This window comes from Typopeltis vanoorti, chromosome 6, assembly GCF_054136105.1.
Source record: "Typopeltis vanoorti isolate ZY-2024b chromosome 6, IOZ_Tvanoo_1.0, whole genome shotgun sequence".
NCBI classification, from domain to species: Eukaryota; Metazoa; Arthropoda; class Arachnida; order Uropygi; family Thelyphonidae; genus Typopeltis; species Typopeltis vanoorti.
Genome location: NC_143554.1, coordinates 125,940,737 through 125,953,140, shown reverse-complemented (window position 1 = coordinate 125,953,140; position 12,404 = coordinate 125,940,737). Strand labels below are relative to the sequence as shown.

At 34.5% G+C, this 12,404-nt stretch overlaps 1 protein-coding gene across 3 annotated transcripts in view; it reads left to right on the top strand.

Moving 5' to 3' along the window:
- Positions 1-12,404, top strand: part of LOC150105915 (KICSTOR complex protein ITFG2-like) — a 105,341-nt gene that overhangs the window by 61,136 nt on the left and 31,801 nt on the right. For all 3 annotated transcript variants that reach the window (XM_090394402.1, XM_090394401.1, XM_090394403.1), the window contains 4 exons: positions 179-266; positions 4,893-4,972; positions 8,229-8,288; positions 10,720-10,856. In XM_090394402.1, the coding sequence (XP_090250528.1) occupies positions 179-266; positions 4,893-4,972; positions 8,229-8,288; positions 10,720-10,856 (365 nt within the window). The remainder of the gene's footprint in view (positions 1-178; positions 267-4,892; positions 4,973-8,228; positions 8,289-10,719; positions 10,857-12,404) is intronic.

The window sequence follows — 12,404 nt, the reverse complement described above, 5'->3', positions numbered from 1 at the left end:
ATAGTTTAAGGGATGGCACCTCTAGAGAGTAAGGAATATGATGCAAAGTGTTTTTGTTGCTTAATCATTCATTCATTTTTTTCCCCATAATAAATTATTCTGTTTCTCAGATCACTTTAAACAAATTATCTTGTAATGTTTTATTAAATAATCTTTGTCATGAAAGTAATTGTTATAGGATGAAGATAAACGATCGTTACAACTACAGATTTTCCATGTCCAAAGACTACCAGCCAACACCAAAGCATCAATGCTTGCTGATGTAGGTAGGTAAAAATAATTTTTTTTAGGATAAAAAAAATTTTTTTTAGCAGAATGATTATGTAAGCAGCAGTATTCTAGTTGATTATTCATAGATCTTTGATAATGTTTGGGGTGGTGCACCTAACTTTTCTGAAAATCCTTGATGCTGTCCATAGGCAAGCAATTAGATGATCCCCTCTCTTACAGACTCATTTCAGTCTGTATCTCACAGGCAGTGAGATATACACAGTGTTTCAGCACTATGTTTACTCAACAGGTACTTCCATGATCACTGTTCCAGTGAATGGGCAACCATCATTCCTCCACTTTCTGTTGTACCTGTTAATACAAGAGCTGTTGCTGCCCAGCATCCCTTTACTATTCAACTGCAAGCACATCAAACCTGCTTCTAGTCATCCTCTTTTATTCTGTCCACCTCTGGAACAGCTTTCTTCAAGAAGTATTTCCAAACAACTAGATGTTTTTTGCGAAGAGTTGAGTTGATCTCTAAAAAAAATCTATAAACTTCTATCTCAGTCCTCATCTGAGGATGAAGATATAAATCATTTTATCCTCATCTTCACCCTCGTCCTCTCATGTATGGAATCAATTTCTATTTCTCTTCATTTGTAGTATAGTTATAGAACTTCAAAACATATGCCTTTGGTGTGGCTGCTTGTATATAGAGGCTGATGACCACATCAATTGCCTCAGTATCCCATAACGCAAAGCACGCTTCCTTTCAGATCAAGTGTTTTACTTCTGACCCAGCTTTCAATCCATAAGTTAAAATTGTTTAACACTGTTTGAACACGGTCTTGTATACAGCTAATTTAGTGTTCTGACTAATTTCTCTCTTATTCCATATGAATTTATTCAATTGACTTCCTACCATACCAGCTTTGTTGATTCTGTTGTCTGTTTCCAAATTTAATTTACCATCTTCATTAAAAATCGTGCCTAAGTAGCTGAAATGTTTTACTTGTTCCACAGGTTCTCCATTCACAACACAGTTGAACAGTTGACATTTTCAACGATTCTGCCTATTTTCATTGTCTTTGTCTTTTTATTGCTGACCTTCATACCATATCTACTACAACAGCTATTCAATTTAGTCAGAGAATCTTGCAGACTTGTAGCGGATTTATTTAGAAGTATAACATCATCCGCATAAAGCAAAGAGCTGGCATTAACGTCTCCAATTTTGATATCATATTTAATATCACTTTCCTTTATAATGTGATCCATATAGATAATGAATAACAGAGGGGATAATGTACATCCCTGTCTCACACCAGATTTAACATTAAACCATCTTCCTGTACTTCCTTCAATTCTAACTGCTGACTTACAACTCAAATAACGACCAAGTATTGCTTGATATAATGCTCCATTGAAACCATATAACTGCAGCGTATTGAATAGCTTCTCTCTTGGCACCTTGTCGTATGCCTTTTCCAGGTCGACAAAACTTAAATACAGATCTTTGTTATATTCCCATGATTTTTCAACTATCTGTCGTAAAGTGAAGATCTGATCCTGACAGCCTCTATTTGGCCTGAATCCAGCTTTTCTTCCACAATTCTTCTCAACCGTTTCTCAAGTATACTTGCATAAACCTTACCAGGAACGCTCAGTAGGGAAATACTTCTGTAATTCTCACATTCAGTTTTATTTCCCTTTTTTATATATGGGTACTATGAGAGCTCTACTCCAATCATCAGGAATTCGTCACTCTGTACAGGCCTTTTGAACTATGCAGTGCAGCCACTGTAAGACTTTTATGCCACCATACTTCAGCATTTCTGGTCAAATATCATCTACTCTTGCTGCCTTTCCATATTTCAAGCCTTTGATGGCTTTTTCTACTTCAAGTATGGATACGTATTCCTGACTGCATGCCTGGTCAGTGTTTTTTACCACTGTGCTTCATCACTGCTAGTTTCATTTAGCAGTTTATCCAAGTAATTACTCCATACTTCGAGGATATCTTTTTCTCCCATTTTCATGATACCTTTATCATCTCTAACTCGTTTTACAGCACTCTTTCCTCTATTTCTAAGCTTCTTCAACAACCTCCAGAATATTTTGCCACATTCTTAATATTTATTTTCTATGTTCTTGCCAAAGTCCTCCCATGACTTTTGTTTAGCTAGTTTTACACATTATTTAGCTTTCTTACATTTGTCTCTGTATTCTCTAAGAGCACAAGATGACTTATTTGCCAGGAACTTTTGATATGCTTTCTTCTTTTCCTTCACTGCCTCTTTAACTTCCTGTGTCCACCAAGGAGTTCTGATTTTTCTATCCTTGCAGACAACCTCTCGACATGCCTCTCTGGCTGAATCAAGCAGGGTTTCCTTCAAGGCTTGCCACTGAATCTCCATGGTTTGGTTCCTGTTCTCAAACTCTTTCATTTTTTCTTTAATAATCTTTGTGTATTTTAGTCTACAGCTCATGTTTGAGAGCTGCTCAACTTTTATTCACTTTAAAACTTTCTTACATGTTATTCTTTTCAATATGAAATTCAATTTATCCTGCTCAAGACTAAATAGTGATCACTTCCAATTTCAAATCCTCTGTACACTCTACCAGGGAGAAAACATCAGTATCAACAATAATATAGTCAATGAGACTTTTCTTATTCCTTGCCTCTTCTCTCCATGTGAATTTGTGCACATTTTTATGTTGGAACATGGTGTTAGTAATAACCAGTCCATGTCCTGAGCAGAAATCCAACAGATATTTGTCATTATTATTAGCTTTGCTCTTTTCTCCAAATTTTCCCAAAATATTTCTGTATGTCTCACAATCATTTCCTACTCTGCTATTTAGATCTCCAACAAGGACCAACTTTTCCTTTTTCATTGTGTCCGTTGCTTTCTCTAAAGCCTGAAAAAATTCCTTCACTTCTACTTAGTAGAACCTTCTGTGGGACCATGGGCACAAATGTCTCATTGTCCAGTTCCCCATTCTCATATTTGCCTACATCACTCTACTTGAGACTGCCTGCCATTCAAGAAGATTAGCCTCGTATTTTGTGTTGAATACTATGGCTACTCCTTCTTTTCCTTGATTGTCATTTCCTGAATATAACATTTTGTATTTATTACTCAGAAAAATCTCACCAGTTTTTGTCTTTTTTTTGTTTCAGTCACCCCTATTATGTCGATCTGGTACTTATCTAATTCCTCAGCTAGCTTCATTTCTTTGCCATTCAGGCTTCTTATGTTGATAGTAATGATCTTTAACTCTGGTGATGTTGAGTTGGGGGTGTGCTTTCAGATTTGATCCAGTAGCTGACTTTTTGCTGTTTGCCCTGGTTCCCTGGCAAAAACAACGGGGGTCTTGTTTAACCGAGTGACGCCCCAGCAGGCATGAAATTTTGTCATGTTGTACCATCATTTTGTATATTGGTTTAAGCCAATAAGAATACAATTTGGTTGGCTAAATCCCAAATTGCCAGCCCATCCTCGTTCGTTCAGTATCCAGGTAGATACGCAACAGGGTGCACCACGAGAAGGTGAGGATTGGACGTTAGGTCAGAAGCCCTGTTCGGTTCTCTGCATTCCTTTAAAGGCTATGTGGAGGTCTCCTCTCAGTTATACAGCTTTGACCCTTAAGCACCCTTCATGTAAAAAAAAAAATGTACATTTGATGTGTCACTATAGCAAATACCATTATACAAGCCCATTCATTATGACACTTTCATTAGTCCTAACCAAACTGTTATACTAAATTCTCTCTGTCAAACTGTATACTCTAACAAATTATAGTGAATATTGACTGTATTAGACATCTTGCAGCAAACCTAAATGAACAACATAAGCAATCAGTTTGAGAGGAAGGGACATACCTCTCTTGTTGTTTTCTCTCAGGTGTGTTCTAAGTCTCAAATGATTTAGGAATGTCAACGACTTAATTACCAAACTCCCATATTGCAGAAATTGTGAAAGATCCAAAAGCATGGATGAAACTTGTGAACAATGAACATCTCATGGATTTTCATTGTTCACAAGTTTGGAAGGAAAACTAATGGAAGTTTATTGCAGGAGGAGAAATGGAAGGGTTTATATTCAAGGCTCAAGAAATTATGCAAAATCCTACTAGCTATGAAAAAAAATTTACTCATCCAAAGACCTCCCCCTCTTGTTTTTTTGTAATATGTTTCAATATGTCAATAGGAATTCCATAAAGGGATTAGTGCTGCTGTCATTGTTTCATTTGGAGAACACTTTGTTTTGTATGAGAACCATTCCAAAAAGGAGAAGTCAATAAATAATAAGAATACTAAGGAAAACAACAAAATAAAACTTTCTTTTGTTTTGTTTTGTTTTTTTTGGAAAATATAGTTAGATTAATTTTTGTTACTAGCATTGTCCCTTTATATTATGCATATTCTTTGTTCTGAATGCTACGAAAGGATTTTGTTTGGAAAGTTATTTTTTTTTTTTTTTATTATTATTAAACCAAAAGTATTTTATTTTGCCCAATCAGCAGCTACTTGCCACAGGCAAGTATGTATTTTTCATGCACTGTTAATATCATTATGAGAATCATGAATTGATGTATTGATGATCATGAATTGATGTTATATATTATCACTTTACATAATAAAATTACATTTTAAAAAAAAAAATGATTTCTAGATTGTGATGGAGCTGTGGAACTTATTCTGGGCCTCACTGATCGGGTGGTTCGCACATATCGATGGGTAAAGCTTTCACAGGTAAAATATTTTAATGAAAAAATTTGTTTTTATATTTTAGATTTTTGTATATCTTATGCAATAACACTACTGTATGCAAAAAATTGTTATAAATTATGTACAAATTTAATTGCAATATGTTTGATGTTGCAATAAATGAAGGAGGAGTGTGATAGTTTGCCTCAAGAAATCCTGAATCACTTCGTACCATGCTTAGCACCGAGTGATTCAGGAAGTCTTGAGGCAAACTAGCACATTCCTCCCTCAGAGTAAGGAGCTTATTTGTTTTCTGGAGGAGAATTGCAAGTAGCAGTACAACTCCCTATTGTCTCCCATGTATGTTCTGTGGGGTTAACATCTGGGGAGTGTGCTGGTCACTCAATTTGATTAATATACTTGATCTGCAACTTCGTTGCACTACCGTTCATCAGTCATAGTTCCTTTTTCCAACACTTGTAGTTCGGTGCATCTATTAAGCATAATGTCTCCCCACATCATTACCCAAGCACTGCCATATCTTTACGTTTCAAGAACATTCTCGCAATGGTAAACAGTATCACTTTCATGTGTCACTAGAATTGGAAGAAAGACTAAAACAACTCTCATCTGTGAAGAGTACATTAGTTCATTGGTGTCTTGTACAATTTTTATGGATACAACACCACTGAAAACGTGCTCTATGATAACTGTGGTTAAAGGGATATAGACTACAGGCCTTTTGGCATATAGGCCTACTTGTCACAGGTCTTGCCACAGTTTGTTGAGATATCCATGTACCTGTGCTTGAAAGGAGCCATCTTTTAAGCTGACACCTGCTGCAGTGCATCGATTACATTTTATTGTTATAACCAAAAACCTCTCTTCCTGCTCTGTGGTAGAGTGAGGGCAAACATCGAACACATTCCATTGTTTTGAAGCGTTGCTCAAAGCCTGGATACAACACTATGTGAGATTCCAAACTCTGGCAATATCAGTAATTCTGTGGCCTTCTTCAAGCTTTCCAATAATTCTTCCCCCTCATAAAATCATATAGATGATGTCTTTGAGACATTACAAGACATCAAAGTTTGCAACTTTATTCCTTCACAAATAGAGCTTTTTGCAAACATAATTTGCCTAGCGCAGCCTTTTATCCTGCCTGAATGATGCCACATGACCTCATTGCACTCAATTTGAAAATTTGAATGTGTAGCTGCTTTCTACTCAAAATCATCAGTTTTACAAATTGCCACAAGCTGATTCATCTGAATTTTCAGTTGTAATCTTCAGAAATAGTGTTCATCCTTAGGTTTTGGGCACCAGTATATATAAGATCTGACAATATTGTGTCCTGAAAGATAAGAGATGAATTTGAAGAAATATTTTTAGTAGTAAGTTAGGACTACATGATAAGTTTACGTTGTTATTCTGTATTTCCTCCTCCCCCCACTTGAGAGTACAAATACATATCACAAATTTGATGAAGTCACCCTTCTTAGGAACAAGTTCAATTATGGGCTAATTTCCAAGCTGCAGGGTAAATACAAGTGGAATATTAGAGTTTAGAAAGGTGACAAAACAAGGGTAAATTTGGGAGCACAAATGTTCAGAACAATCAATGACCTGGAGTGTTTCAGTATCTAGTTACATCGATTTGCTGATCTCTTTCTGGATGATCTCAGGGAACACTGTGTATTTGGAATGGTAGGAGGGCATTTTCCAAGATCATCAATGCTAGATTTAGAGATAGATGTTTTTCTGTGGTTAATGATGCAGTTAATCATCTATGTGCAAAAAAGGTGACTAAAATTATGGTCATTAGCTTTGGATATGATTCTAGTTTCCTGCTTTTGACTGTTTCAAAATCACTTTTGAAGAAAAATGAAATAAATAAATCCTGTAATGCCTTTATTTTCAGTGTTAATAGGTAAGGTTCCTATGATCCTAACTTTTTTTTTTTTTTTTTAAAAAATTGGTGAGCAGCTAGCAATCCCTCTATGGCCATCACTAATAGTGAACTCAATCCATCATTGAATTAACACTTTCATTGGAGAAATTACAGCCAATAGGTGCTGCTGCTGTTCTTGGCTTTAAACTGTAACAGATATTTCCCTGAAATAGTGCAAGTTTTATCAATTTTTTTTTTTTGAGTTTCTGGGAAGGGAGGGGAAGAATCCCTATTGCCTATGCCAAAGAGTAATACTAACTTGAGAACTGGCTAAAGAAAGGCTTAGAAAAAGATCTTCTAGTCATTAGAATTGAACCTATAATGATTTTTTTTTTTGTGCAGTTTTAGCATTTTGGAAGCAAATGCCACTTCCACAGGACCGCATAGGCACAATCAGTGTTTGATGTATTGATAATTTTCTTACATGCATTTCATTTCAAGTTTTGTATACACAGAAATGAAAGTGATTTTGGGTATACAAAACTTGAAATGTTTATAAGAACCAGCTACAGTATGCTTGATTCTTCTCTCAAACAACCTTGGCACACTTCTTGAAGTATTAAAGTTTAGATAAAGAAAAGGAATTTAAATTGGAGTGAGGAATAAATGATCCTGTACCTGCAAGAAATGTTTCAGTGAACATTTCTCTGCAAAAGTTTAAAACTGAAGTTTGTAATGATAATCCAACCAAGGAAATGAAGCGTGAAAATCATAAACATCATCATGCTTGACATCCTTATAACTGTACATATTGATTAATCTGTGGAGTGACAATCACAAAGTATAAAATATACTTAAGAATCATTGGTGATGGAAGGATCAAAGGTATTTGGTGAGTTTTAACTTTAAACATTTATACTGTATAATATGTCCTGGCAGAATTTTCATTGTGGTGGCAAAACAGTGTTAAAAATAAATATCAATTAATGCACAATCATACTATGATTCTCTTTATTTTTTTTTTATTTTTTTATTTTTTGCTGAGGATGAAAAAAAAATCCAAAAATCATAATTTTATTGATTATATGATGAAATCTTGATCTAATATGTTTTCAAAAAGTATTAGTGAAAAGTGTAATACAAAGAGTCTGAATTCTAAGCAGGCATCAGAAGAAAAAATTTCTACTTGGAAGTTGTTATTGAACAATTTATATTTATATTGTTACTCATTTAAGAAGATTTTGTTCCTATGCCATAATGATAATAATAATAAAATCATAAATAAACAAATAAAAAATAATTTTCAAATGTAAGGATTAAATTTAATTTGACTTAGTAATGCATATTTTTACATAAAAACCTGTTTCTGTAATGTAGGTTCCATTAAATAAATTTTAATTTTTGATGCAGAATCCTGGAGAAATTAAGGGCAAACTGGTTGGACTACATAAATGGGAATTTGCTAATCAGGTAAGCATAAATTATAAGGTTATATATGGATTTTGATAAAGTAATAAATGTTTCTTACTTCCCCTCTCTAAAGGAAACATAAACATTATGGCATATTTAATGTATAGAAATGTTATTAGATTAGATTGGCTTAAAAAACAATGTGAAGAAATGGAAAATTATGAGAGAGTGGGAAGGTAGGATCTTTTATATGAAGAAGCATGAATCACGAGAAATAGAATTCGAGCTAGACGCATAGAAAATAAGAATGGAGAAATCATAATTGAAGAAGATAAAATCCTAATGAGATGAAAGGAATACATTGAAGATCTATATGACAAGCAAAATAGACCAAATTAGTTGCCATTAGAAGATATAAAGAAGGTAAATGAAGATGATCTAGGCCCAGAGATTTTGAAGACAGAATTAGAAATGGCCATTAAGGAACTAAAATGTGGAAAGGCAGAAAGAATAGATGAAATACCTGCAGAATTCCTGAACAAACTTCAGAAGAAAGGAACTGAAGAAATAACCAAAATAATAAATTTAATTTATAACAAAGGAGAACTACCAAAAGATTTTATGACCTTAATATTTATACCTGATTAGCAAATTCCAATTTAGAAAAGTAATGCAGTGAACTGCAAGGATGTTAGAACAATAAGCCTCATTTCCCATACATCAAAAATGCTTATGAGAATCTTAACACGAAGAATTGCATCTACAGTGGAAGAATTTCTTGGAGAAGATCAGTTTGGTTTCAGGAAGGGTAGGGGAACAAGAGATGTGATTGGACTGTTAAGAATAGTAAGTGAAAGAGGTCTAGAAGTGAATAAAGAAGTTAACATCTGTTATATAGATTTTGAGAAAGCTTTTGACTATGTAAAATGGGATAAGATGGTGGAAGTAATGGAAAAGATTGGTATAGATTGGAAAGACAGAAGGCTAATTATCTCACTATATATGGGACAAACTGCCATGGTGAGAGACATATATGGTACAACAGAACCAGGTATCATTGGACGAGGAGTAAGACAAGGCTGTTCTCTGTCACCAATTTTCTTCAACATGTATTCCGAAACAATGTTAAAAGAAGCACTGGAGAATTTGGAAGAAGGAATAAAGATTGGAGGTAGACAGATATTTGCAATAAAATACACAGATGACAAGGCATTACTATCAAACACTGAAACACGACTACAACATCTGTTGAATGGATTACTGGAATCCTGTATCAATTATGGAATGAAAATTAACATCAGAAAAACAAAAGTGATGAAAATAGCAAGGAAAGAAGCAAATATGGATATCAGAATAAATGGAGGAAAATTGAATCAAGTAAAGACATTTAATTATCTAGGAAGTGTTATTAGTAGTGATGGAAGATGTAAAAGTGACATAAAAGCAAGAATAGCGATGGGAAGAGATGCCTTTAATAGAAAATGGAATTTATTCAGAAGTAAAATGGATAGAAACCTAAAGAGAAGACTAATAAAATGTTATGTGTGGAGTGTTGCCCTCTGTACATCTGAAACTTGGACATTGAAGAAAGAAGAAATTAAGATTTTGGAAAGCTTTGAGATTTGGAGAAGGATGGAAAATATCAAATGGACAGATAAAATAACTAATGAAGAGGTTTTAAAAAGAGTAGAAGAAGAAAGAAGTCTGTTAAGGAGGATAAAAAGAAGCAAGGGAACCTGGATCAGACATATTCTGAGAGGGAATGGAATCATCAGAGATGTCATCGAAGGAAAAATAGATGAAAAAGACCCAGAGGAAGAGTAAGGAAAAGAATGCTAGATGACATGCTCAATGGAAACAAGTACACAACCTTGAAAGAGAAGGCTCAGAACAGAAGAGAGTGGAGGGAAAGTTTCTGCTACTGAAAGAAGAACCTGCTCAATTGCAGAATACTAAAGAAGAAGAAGAAGAAATATTATATCTAGTTTGAAAGAATTTACGAATCATCGGATGCTTTATATAATTAGTGATGGTCTTGGGCCAGCTATCTCTGATTGTTACTGGTTGTGATTGAACTGCTCCCTTAGTCTCCAAAAGTGAGATACGACTAAAATTACCTTGCCTTCCCTATAGGGCAGTGGTTCCCAACCTTTTTTCCACTTGTGTACCCCTTTTAAACCCATTTCTATAAATTGTACCCCTTGTTTTTTAAATACTGACACTTTTGTTCAGTGCCTATCTTAATGTAAAACTGTTTACTTTACTTGTTTTTCCGCCATTACTGATTATTTTTTGTGTACCCCCGAACGGCCCAGCATGTACGTGTACCACCAGTTGAGAACTAATGCTATAGGGGAATAAAAGGCATTAGCTGATTTGATTTGATTCGATTCAAAGAATTTTTATGATACTCAGATATTATACAACAAAACATATTATTCATATTAAAAATAATTGCTATTCAATAGCTAATGCTTAGCATTTTTGTTAGGTTGGCACTCTTTCTTTAAATCCCACACCAGAATTTATACCCAATATTCTTGTGGCACAGCCTGGCGGAACATATATTAAACTGGAATGTTCTTTAATTACTTCTGATGAAGATAATATGCCTGCTGATGATAACAGGTATGAATATTTTTATATGAGAAAATGTGCATAATTTTCTTTAACTTATTGATATTAAACACTCAGATGATTGTTGTCAACTTTCAGTAATATAGTTATATCACTGAAAGTTTTTGTAAATGTCTTTATCAGTATAATTCATTGAAAGTTGGCTAGTTCAATTCCTTTTCATGAGTTCATCTGTGTTTGTTTTTTAAAATGGTTGGATTACAGAAACCTTTGTTGTCTTTGAAAAGCACACTTAGCACTATTTACATAACAAGTATTATTTATTTATAAGATAAGAAAATGGGTCAGTGAACTATACATCATAATTAATCATTTTATTTCATTGAGCAATTAAATATTTAAAATAAAAATATATTGTGTCAGTCATATTGAAAATTATTCATAATTAAAACAGTATCATAGAATAAGCAATTCTTTATCTTGTTAATCTGGATCATACATTTATATATGTTAATCCTGATTACATATTGGGTTGATGCAAAATTAATGACTGTTTTTATTAGTGCCCTTCGAATCTTTCTAATTTAGCATTTTGTCTCAATCTTTTTTCAGAATCATATCCCTTACTTCCTTTTAATAAGCATGCGTGTCGATAAACCATGTTCGTATTCGTCATATCATGCTTTATCACTTCAAGAAAGGTCTCACTGCTGCTGAAGCATTTCGCGATCTCAACAAACTCTTCGGTGAAGGAACAGTAGGTGAAAGACAAGTCCGAAGATGGGTCAATCATTTCAAATCCGGCAACACAGAAGATGAGGAAGGAAGAGGTCGTCCATCTGATTTTGATGATCAAGTTCTTTTGCAAGCTTTCAGGAATGGCCTATTCCTAACAGAAATGGGGAAAAAGCAGCACAAAATCAACAGTGACGTCTGTCTGGCTCAACTCAATTGCTTGGAAGCCACTATCAAAGCCAAACATCCTTGCAAGAAGAACCGCATCGTGTTTCACCATGACAATGCCAGGCCACATGTCGAACATCGAGTAATCCAATCAATCAACGACAAAGGATGGGAACTGCTTGAGCACCCACCATATTCTTCCACTGAAGCTCCTACAGGCTATCACATCAATTGTTCGCTCAAAAATTGGCAGACGGGCTGTCTACGATGATTCTGACTATCTTGTCACTGACATCAAAGCGTGGATTGCATCCAAGGATCGTCACTTTTTTTGCATATGGAATCAATCATTTGCCAAGCAAATGGGAAGCAGTTGAAGTAGATGGCGATTATGCTCCAGAATGATCATTTAAACATGTTTTGAGTGTACCTTGATGTTGGTGTATTGGCCTATTCCTAGGGAAGCAGTTGAAGTAGATGGCGATTATGCTCCAGAATGATCATTTAAACATGTTTTGCGTGTACTTTGATGTTGGTGTATTTTTGAATAAATTTAGAATCAATAAAAACGGTCGTTAATTTTGCATCAACCCAATATTATATGTTAATTAGGATGTTACATATGGTCTCCACTTACATAATGGTTCATTGTAACTACATGAACTCCAAAGCAGACAAAACTTTTTATCCAATATC